A 10,643-nucleotide genomic window follows, 5' to 3' on the forward strand; every position below is an offset into this window, starting at 1 on the left:
ATGGAGGACAGAAGTGCTTTTGTGAATAGCATTTCACCAGCTTCCTTGAACTTGTCTTTGCAAGGCCAGTTTCGCTTCTCCATAGCTAGATATGTCTTGGTGGTCTCTTGTTCTTCACGGAGGCCTCTGCTGTTCATTTAATTAGAGAGCCAGGGAGAAGCCAATATATTCATACCAATCCATGGGTCTCTTGCTTCCTCCGTGCAGGTACGCAAAGAATATGGCAAGTGCTTCAGACACTCGTACTGCTGCGGCGGCCTCCCCACCGAGAGCCCGCACAGCTCGGTGAAGGCATCCACCACCCGCACCAGCGCCCGCTACTCCTCCGGCACGCAGGTAGCCAAGAGCTTGACAGCATCTTTAATTAACCTCCTTTAGAGAAAGCCTGCCGAGACGTGTGCTCTGTGGATGCACTAATTGTTTCCCCATTACAAGGATCTGGGTAGCAAATACTTGCTTTCGTAGCATTTTCAATGTCTTCCTAAGCATGTACTCAGGGTGCTATGGAGAAACGACCATCCTTCTTTGAGGGACAACTCAAATCATCCTCAGTTCATGCAGCACAAGGTGCTTCCCACGCGCGCAGCGCCCGTTTGTGGAATAATTACTATTTTAAACATAAGGCAATAAAATAGCGTGTTGAAGAGGGGAAGGTGAAAGGAGAGGGGGAGGATGGAGGATCAGTTCAGGGCTAGTCTCAGCTCCATAGTGAGTCGAGGCTACCTGAGAGCGTGTCAAAGTCCAACTGGAGACAGTGCAAGATTAAATCCCCGTGCTAGAGATGCAAGTGAACGGTGTGTATATCCTGTTCTTGACCTGCAACAGTGCACTGGCTTTTTATTTCATTTCATTTTATTTTATTTATGAGAAAGAGAAAATGGACACACCAGGGCATCTTGCCTCTGCAAACAGACTCCACATGCATGCACCACTTTGCGCGTCTGGCTTTATGTGCATAATGGGGAATTGAACCCAGGCTGTCGGGCTTTGTAGGCAAGCTCCCTTCTCCGCTGAGCCATCTCCCCAGCCAAGCATAACTTTCCTAAAGTGGCCACCCAATAGTCCTGCCACAGACTGTCTAGAAAGCAACGTGTGCTTTTCAGAAGTTAAGCTTCCGCAAACTAACATGACGTGTGTGTCTCACTTGTTTTATATTACTAGAGTCGTATAAGAAGAATGTGGAATGACACTGTGAGAAAACAGTCTGAATCTTCCTTTATCTCAGGTGACATCAATAGCACTTCAACACTTAATCAAGGTCAGTTATTAGGACAACTGAGCTTACCAAATACATTTTGTATTGTTGCCAGCTAGGCTAATTGTAGAGAAAATGCTGAGGGGGTTCTCACGGGTTCTAGCACAAGTTGTTCAACTTGTGGCATCAGCTTTTGTCATTTATTGAAGTAGGTATACATTTGTATGACTTCATAATGTGATGCAAAAAAATTAATTTTTATACTTCACCTTACTAGGTGAAGGCTAGAAAAAAAAACTTATTGAAAGCACATCTTGTTATATATTGAAATGTTTACCTCCTGAGTACCCATTTCTCCCTTCTCAGATAAAATTTTAATATAATTAGGATACTGTCCATGTCAAGCCTGGCCTTTTATAAAATATTTTATTTATTTATTTGCAAGGAGAGAGGGAGAATGAGCATGCCAGGGCCTCCAGCCATGGCAAACAAGCTCCAGAAGCGTGTGCCACTTTGTGCATCTGGCTTTATGTGGGTCCTGGGGAATCTAACCCAGGTCATAAGGCTTTGCAAAAACAAGTGCCTTTAACTGCTGAGCCATGTCCCCAGCCCCAAAATATGCCAATTAAAATTGAAAATCTGTATAATTTTAATGAATTTTTTTCATTTTTATTTTTCAAACAATAACTAGTGTATGTAAGACAATCATACTAAATTACATGAAAGTTTATTAAGTAGATTTTCTCATAGTATTTGAAGTACTTATTGAGGCAACATAGATTTGTTATACAAATCGTTCAAACGTTTAAAATATGAGGGAAATGCAGTAACTCAGCATGGTTAGGACAGAAATACCAAGACCACAACAGGAAGAAGTTTAGTAAAATCCAATGTAAATAGGAAATATTTATGTTACTGCGCAGATCCTCAGAGAATTTACCTAGGTATCTTCAGTTTAAACTTACTGATTCATAATATAACATAAAAATTAGACTTTATCACCATGAAGAACTAAAGACACCTTTAATGGGGGGGGGGCTAGTTCTGACAAGATCTGGCCTTGAAATGCAAGGGGTATGTGTGGCACCCACACCAATCTGAACTTTAATTTGGTTCCAGTCCATTGATATCATGTGTACAGAACATGTAAGTGATCAGTAGAAGACTTACCCCTCAGAATGCATTGCCAAGTCTATTGAGGTGACTGCCACACAGTCAGTAAACGACTCCAAGATTCGCTTTGAATCCTGGTGGGTGAGATTCCTGAGCTAGGGTTCTGGTCGTGGTCAGGTGATCCATCTTAGCTATTCCCTCAGCATGTCCGCTCTTGCCCTTACTAAGTGTAGCTTTCTGCAACGAGTCACGATTTCTCCTGTTTGTGGAGGTCCTCTTCCCTCCTGCTTGTGTGGAATTCAGTATTAACACAGATGTTTTCAGGAGGGATGACCCCACAACTGTAACCTGAAAGTGTGAAATCTGCTCCACTGGGCCTCGGTGGATACGTTTTTTTTTAATATTAAGCCATAGCTTCTTGAAACATCTCGATCTCTATGCATTTAATTGCCATTTTTGCTTAACAGTAATTTTGTATATATTAGTGAATACCATCCTCAGCAAGTGTTTACTTGGGGGATTTAGAAAGCACCTGTGAATTACTGAAATTTAACTTCCCTCCCTCCTTCAAATTACTAGTTAATATAGATGCAGAGTTACAGCAGATTTCCCAATGACAACTTGCCCACTGCCCCGATGAATTAAATAAAGATTCTGGTCACCATTACAGGACAGAAGGAGAACTGATGCACTTTTGTTTTCTGTTTGTTTTTGCTGTAGGAATGACTGGCAATTACCTACTAACAAACCCTCTTCTTCGGCCCCACGGCACTAACAACCCCTATAACACATTGCTCGCTGAGACCGTTGTATGTAATGCCCCTTCCGCTCCTGTGTTTAACTCACCAGGTGTGCTTATCCTTACCGATAAAAATGACCTTCCCTTGCTGCTAAGCAGAACTCTGATCCTGTTTCTAAAATACTCGTTGACAAATATTTACAATTCTTACATCCTTAATTTCTCAAATTGCAACCCAAGAAAATGATGGTATTGACCATGTCAGGCTTCTAAAACTGCACTATATTATAGTAAAACCTCAGTCATGATAGCCTTTACAATAATTATCCATGTCTTTAACACAGGTGGCATAAATCTTAATATATTATTACAGGACTGACACCACATGGTCCGAGAGCCCATCTTCAAGATGTATATCATTTAGAGGTATCCTATCTATATCATATAATGTTGTTCAGTTGACTTCTAAAGCTTGCTGACAAATTTTTGCTTCTGAAATGAACTAGCTCGTAAAGATCATTTGGATAGCTAGGTGGAGAAAACTGCATCCAGTACAATCCATATAACCAAACTATAGTATAGTGCAGCTTTACACATCATACCTTCTAAGGGACTTTGAGAATTCAGTCAATCTTAGTCAGTCAGCTGGTTTGTGTCCCATGACTTAGGCTGGGGGAGGGGGAGGTTCGCACTAACTCGTCCTATTTTACTGTGTTTTCTGATCGCTGATTTAAAAAATAGATGTATATCTCATAGTTAAGGATAACCACCACTAGTGTATAATGCTTATTTGTGAATAATATTGGCTACTAAATTAAAACACAGAACTTTGTTTCTGGTTTGTTTGTTTGTTGTTTGTTGTTGTTGTTGTTTTCTGAAAATTATCTTTTTAACGTAACTGCAGCTTCTTTTTTCATTCTGTTTTCTTACTCTTTCCCTACGCTTCCCTCTAGCAAGCTACAGAGAGACAAGTATGGGAGTAAAACTTAACTTTGCCTATCAAATGTAAATTTCCTCAGCATGATTTCTAACGGGCGCAATTAGAACATAACTAGCAATCATGAAGCAGAGTCTGCGGGCAAGTGGTTCACAACTTCTAACCAAAACACTAGCCAGGCTGCCGCCGCGCACCCTCCGTACTGTGACCGTCTTTGTCACAGAGGTCCGTAGCAAGCGCTCTTCCAGTCTGGAAGTCTATGCAATGCTGAAATGATTTGCTCTACAAAGCCTGAAGTACTAACAGCCAAAATGCTGAATAATTGACTTATTTCTGCACTCCCGCAGTCATTTTGCTACAGGCTGCGGAAAGTCTTCAAGTGAATTTCCTGAACGTGGGCAGAAAAAAAGATGCCCTCTTCAAAACCAAAGAAATCTTAAATCTGCAGTATATCATAGAAAACACCTTTTGAATTAGGCCCTGTATATATTTTTATATACTTAAGAAGCAGTGAAAACTAAAAGAAAGAAAAGCAAAGAAACCTTTGAAAAGAATTGGACCTCCCTGTGGAGGAAAGGGACTTTTGCATCCTATATCCGTGCATCTCCTGAAACTGTAAAGTGCCCAATCTTTCTGAATGGTGGATTTTACAAAGAGCGTGGCACTTAGGAATTCATACTTAGCAATTTCTTGATTCTGTCAAGGAAACTAAAGGAGCCTGTGTAAATTGTACTCTTAACGTCCAAAGCATGAGACAACCCCAACTGTGCATTTGGGGAGTCATAGTAAAATAATACAAGTGTCCAACACACAGAAAACCCTTCCTCGGTGTTCTCACCTTGGTGAATGTGAATTTATTCAGTCATGAGTGATGTTTATTGGTCAGGAAGTTTGTACCATGCAGAAGGCTTTTTTGTTTGTTTGTTCTTTGGGGTTTTTTGTTTTTGTTTGTTTCTCAAAAGCAGTTGTTTTCTGGGATATCTGCAGCTTTAAGAGTGGAGTGAGAACTCCAAAAGGGAAATTTTTTTATGCTTTGCTAAGATTTAAAGTTTTTTGTTTTTTTTTTTTCCTGAACTCCTCCAAACCTTGCATACAATGCAGCAGTCCCACAGTGATCAGTCTCACTTCAATAACATCATGTCATTCTTTTATTTCTTTTCATTTCTTTTCAGACCTCTCTGTAGGCCAGTGGTTTCTTTTTCTCTCTAGGATTGTGAGATTGAAAAACCACACTTTCCATCGTGCTGACCATTTAATTTCCTCTGCCTCGACTTGCTTTCCTTTCCTGCGCTTGACCAGCACTGTGGTGTCTCGTTTACCTGTTCACGTGTGTCTGTCGTTCCTACAACTCGATCCAAACAGCGCATGCGGCCATGTTTTCTTTTCCCCCAAACCCTCTCTTCATATCTCAAGCAGATGTATCCAATCTTTCATTCCTTTAGAAATAAAAGAACAAGATATATTAGCCAAGGCTGACACCCTCCTCCCATTCCATAGTTATATCGAGTCTTGGTTTAACTTTTTTTTTTTTTTTTTTTTTTGTGGCCCATACTTAAGAAACCTCTGACATTTCTGCATGAGACCTCCATACCCATGGCGCCTATGGGCCAGAGCTGTTCAGTCGGCTCTGCGGGTTCATTCCGGCTGTCACTGTGACTGACGCACACTGCAGGGCTGAGGCCCCCTGGACCCTCAGAAGCCTGGGGCCCTCGCTATTCGAAACACTCTTAAGTACCAAACAAAACTCAAAAAAAACCTCCACAAAAAAACAACAACAACAAAAAAAAAACTATTTGATGAAATGACTGCCATTGCTGGTGATCTCATTTGTTGAACCCTTGCTCTGACTAAGTTGCTGAGAAACTTAGAATTCTTCATCATGTTACAATAAATCATTTTACTTTCTTTTATATATCAGCTACTCTTAGGCCAGATAGCCTGAGCAGACAGACATGATGTGAGGTGTCCAAAGTGAGTCATTCCACCTGCTGTCTGTCATGCTGTCCGCTGGTGCTGTGGGACCGCCCGTCCCGTCAGTGTGAAAGACGGCTGTCTCTGTTGCACATGAGTTCTCTGTATCTGTCCATTGTTTTTTTTTTTTCATTCTTTTATTTTTAATTTCATCTCCAGAAAAAGGAAATGTTAGAATGCTGTTCACAAAGTTGCTTGCCAGTTATGTGGGTTGATGTTGTACATTGCCTCTCGGTTTCGTGTGTGACTTATTCTTTTTGATTTAGTGTTGTTTAGGACAAATTCTGTTAATTTTATTTTTATAAGCCATAGTCTTGTACTTTTTGAAATGTAAGTGTCACCAATGAATTGCTTTGCATTAACTATGCAAGGGCATGGAGTGAAGTCTCATTTGTAAGAGTACCAGAAATTGGACCAATAATCAATTAATAAATGACCGTCTTTCCAAAATTGACAAAACAGAATTTTGTATCTCATTTTTCCTCCCTGGAAAACTTATTTTTTTTTTAGCATTTTTTCCTGTTATCTAGGGGGTTGCCACTGTTGACAGTTGGGAATGCTGGTTAGCCTGGCACCATTCCAGGGTTAGGCTGCCAATACAACTTTGTCCTGAACGACATTAAAACGTCTTGTACATGAGAAGTGATGTTTCTGGAGAACAGGCGCAGAGGCAGTCGTGGTAACATCCCCTCCCCTCTTCTGTTTCAGGACATTCACTGAACAATGCCAGGGACACGAGTGCCATGGATACTCTACCGCTAAATGGTAACTTTAACAACAGCTACTCACTGCGCAAGGGGGACTACCACGACGGGGTGCAGGTGGTGGACTGTGGACTAAGTCTGAATGATGCCGCTTTCGAAAAGATGATCATTTCAGAGTTAGTGCACAATAACCTCCGCGGCAGCAGCAAGACCCACAACCTGGAGCTCACGCTTCCCGTCAAGCCAGCGATCGGGGGCAGCAGCAGCGAAGATGACGCCATCGTAGCAGACGCCTCATCTTTAATGCACAGTGACAACCCGGCTCTGGACCTCCATCCCAAAGAACTGGAGGCCCCGCTCATCCCCCAGCGGACTCACTCCCTTCTCTACCAGCCCCAGAAGAAAGTGAGGCCCGAGGGCACCGACAGCTATGTGTCCCAGCTGACGGCCGAGTCTGATGACCACCTCCAGTCCCCCAATCGAGACTCTCTGTACACGAGCATGCCCAACCTCAGAGACTCCCCCTACCCGGAGAGCAGCCCCAACATGGAAGACCTGTCCCCGTCCAGGAGGAGCGAGAATGAGGACATTTACTACAAGAGCATGCCAAACCTGGGAGCCGGCCATCCACTGCAGATGTGCTACCAAATTAGCAGGGGTAATAGTGATGGTTATATCATCCCCATTAACAAAGAAGGGTGCATCCCAGAAGGGGACGTGAGGGAAGGACAGATGCAGCTGGTTACTAGTCTTTAATAGGACAGCTAAGGAGTCCCCAGGGCCACACACGCAAGTATTAACACATAAAGACTCGCTGCCCCCGCGCAGCACCCACAAACTCAGCTTGGAGGGATGGCGCTTTTCACCTGTGGTTTTTCCAATGTACAATGAAAAAGAAGACTGAACTTCACAGTTCTGTGAATTTTTATAAAACATACAAAAAAGAAAAGAAAGAAAAACTTTGTATATACACAGAGTATACTAAAATGAATTATTTGTTACAGAGGAAGAAATGCCAACCAGGTATTTTACCATTCTGCTGCTGTGTAGAGAAATTGTCTACGGAGCAAAACAATAAAAATAAAAAAAATAAAAAAAAAACCTAAATTTCCCAGCCATCCTACGGCAGCAGTTGTGAACTTTGTAAATACGGCTGCACCATTTTTTTTGTAGGGCCTGCATTGTATTATATACAAGACGTAGGCTTTAAGATCCTGTGGGACAAATTTTCTGTACCTTACTGTTCCTGACAAGACTTGGAAAAGCAGGAGAGAGATTCTGCGCCTGTTTGCACTTGGCTGCAAACCTTTTACATTAAGGCAATGATTGAAAACATGTTTAACCACTAGCAATCAAGCCACCGGCCTTATTTCATACGTTCCCTCAACTGTACAATGAACTCTTCTCATGAAAAGAAAAAAAAATGGCTAAAGAAATTATATTTTGTTCTATTGCTAGGGTCAAATAAATACATTTGTGTCCAACTGAAATATAATTGTCATTAAAATAATTTTAAAAGAGTTTGAAGAGAATATTGCAAAAAGCTCTTGGTTGCACATATATTATTAGGAACTTTTTGTTTCCTTCCACTTCGTCATGGTTAGTTCTACCCATTTTCACCTATTTTTCCATTGTATGCAGTGTTCTGCTTTGGCCAGATGAGTCCTTTTTTTTTCCTTACATTTAAATTTCTTATTGCCAAAAGAACGTGTTTTGGGGGGAGAAAACTCTTTGAAGCCAGTTCTGCCATGCCTTGCACAAACGTGGGGAGATCTGGGAGGAGAGCGCGGGCGGGGCGTCCTCTGACTCGGAGGGCGAAGGGGGCACTTCTCACAAACTTTCTAGTGAACAATAGGTGCCTATTCTTTTTTAAAAAATAAAATAAAATAAAATAAAAACATGAATATTACTCTTCCATATTCCTTCTGCCTATATTTAGTAATTAATTTATTTTATGATAAAGTTCTAATGAAATGTAAATTGTTGCAGCGAAATTCTGCTTTTCTTTCCATCCTTTTGTGTAAACCTGTTAATAATGAGCCCATCACTAATATCCAGTGTAAAGTTTAACACGGTTTGACAGTAAATAAATGTGAATTTTTTTCAAGTAGTGAACGTGCACTTTGATGTATGCTACTCAACTGGCTTCCTCCACACAGTGGTCCTTTCCAACCCCAGGAAACTTCTACCCACAGCCTATGGACAGTAAAAGAACGTTACGTAGCGGGTGGTTCAGTCTTTGACAAAAAGAATGCGTTTGTTTATATTTGAATTATCTCTAACATATACATAAAACCGGGAAGAGAAGTTGCCGTAGGGAGTTATGGTGTGGCATTATGCCCAAACTAAAAATCTGTGTCACAGAAAAGTGAACAAAGGGCTGAAATTGTATCATTAAATTTGTGGACCCCCCCTCCAAAAAAAAAAAATGAAGTGATTTCTATTTTCTTAACTTTATTTCTCAACAATAAGTGGAAGAGAAATTCTTAAAACATACTCTGGCAGATGGAGGATTATAAGAATCTCATTCAGCCCGAGCTGAATGACAGTATTTGTTATCATGGAAAGGTTTAACTCCAAGTTCAAAAATCATATAATTGAATCTCTACAAATAGATTTTTCTGGTTTATATCATAAGCATTGACACCAAATTCTTCTAAGCTTAGGGGTCCTCTCAAATGTTTCCACCAAGTTAGGGGTCACCTTGTTTGGACACATCTGGCCCATGCTTATGTTATGTAAAAAGAGTAATAATTTTTAAGTGTCTGCATGTGATGGAAGATTTGATGAACACTAAACAATGCAGTAATTTAAACAACTAATGGGAAAAAAATCAAATTGGAAATTGCTTTTGAAAATGATCAATGTCCAAATTTAAGAATCTTCTGAGAAAGACCACATGGAATTGTTTTTACTGAAATTCTCTTGGTATTTATGAAATTATTGCTGGAAGGAGGCATTATGTAACTAAAAATTTTAATTTTCTATCCTGTTATACTTTTTCTTTGCCATGCATGAATCTGTGCGGTCTTGTGTTACGTAGCCAGCATCAGGATGGTGGAGTAATGAATTTTCTCTTCTCATTGAGTAAGAAGAAAAGCTGCCCCAACTTTCTCAGTGGTCCTGCTTGTTTCATTCCCAATTCAGTCCTGAGAACTCTGGAGGGATATGATGAGCAAGTAGCTAGCCTCTAAATGCTTAGTGAGCTCTTTCACAAAACTAATTTGTCATGAGTCTATAGCTGGCATAATATAATACAGTGTGGAAACATCCATCTTTGCCACCAAAGTGGCCATTGTTTTTAAAACAAATCACACACGCACACACACACCTTTAAATCCTATCTAATCTAGGATCTTCTCAGTACAAGGTGGTTTTATTTTTAGGTTTAAATTTATTATATGCACCCAATTTTGGGGGGGGTCTTTCCAGATTTCACTTGGATATACAATGCCAGTACTTCATTGATTTCTCTTGGTAACAGTCACCACTGTGAACTGAAATAGCTGCATTCCCGCCCTTCTTCTGGAGAACGGTCCCTCTCCTATTTTATGAATAATAAAGGTGTTCGAATCCATTTGTTTTAGGTGCATCCTGACACAAGTTAATCTAGACCCTTTTATTTAAAAAAAAAAATACATGTGTCCTGTTTGCAAAAATATAGTTTATATGTCTGGGTATGTTTATTTTTATAGGTCTTTATGGTCGTTTCGGTGGAAGAGAAAGTCACTTATATGATGACAATTCCAACCTATTCACTTTGGAGATAGTTATATAATTGTATAATAATCATAAAAGCAACAATTAAGAGGAAGTCATCCCTGTCATTTCTCTCCCCAAAAGACAAAAATCTGACACAAATTTCTTTTCAAATCAAAATGAAAATTTCGTGTGCCCTTGTTTTGTATGGTATATTCAAATGTTTTATGTAACCAAGGAAGGAGACCATTGTATGTTACCTTCAGCTCAACTGTGACGTCTACT

The 10,643-nt window shown here is 40.4% G+C and overlaps 1 protein-coding gene across 50 annotated transcripts in view; it reads left to right on the forward strand.

Moving 5' to 3' along the window:
- The window catches only part of Adgrl2 (adhesion G protein-coupled receptor L2), a 432,681-nt gene extending 424,921 nt beyond the window's left edge, over nucleotides 1-7,760 (forward strand). For 13 of the 50 annotated variants that reach the window (XM_045138253.1, XM_045138264.1, XM_045138262.1 and 10 more), the window contains 5 exons: nucleotides 208-336; nucleotides 1,162-1,258; nucleotides 3,029-3,157; nucleotides 4,001-4,018; nucleotides 6,664-7,760. In XM_045138253.1, coding sequence (XP_044994188.1) covers nucleotides 208-336; nucleotides 1,162-1,258; nucleotides 3,029-3,157; nucleotides 4,001-4,018; nucleotides 6,664-7,415 — 1,125 coding nt within the window. In that variant the 3' untranslated portion in view covers nucleotides 7,416-7,760. Of the gene's footprint in view, nucleotides 1-207; nucleotides 337-1,161; nucleotides 1,259-3,028; nucleotides 3,158-3,391; nucleotides 3,474-4,000; nucleotides 4,053-5,902; nucleotides 5,956-6,663 lie in introns of all 50 variants that reach the window. The other 37 variants (XM_045138272.1, XM_045138273.1, XM_045138276.1 and 34 more) reach the window with 16 other exon arrangements.
- Nucleotides 7,761-10,643: the final 2,883 nt, after the last annotated feature.

Source organism: Jaculus jaculus, chromosome 19 (genome assembly GCF_020740685.1).
Source record: "Jaculus jaculus isolate mJacJac1 chromosome 19, mJacJac1.mat.Y.cur, whole genome shotgun sequence".
Classification (NCBI taxonomy): Eukaryota; Metazoa; Chordata; class Mammalia; order Rodentia; family Dipodidae; genus Jaculus; species Jaculus jaculus.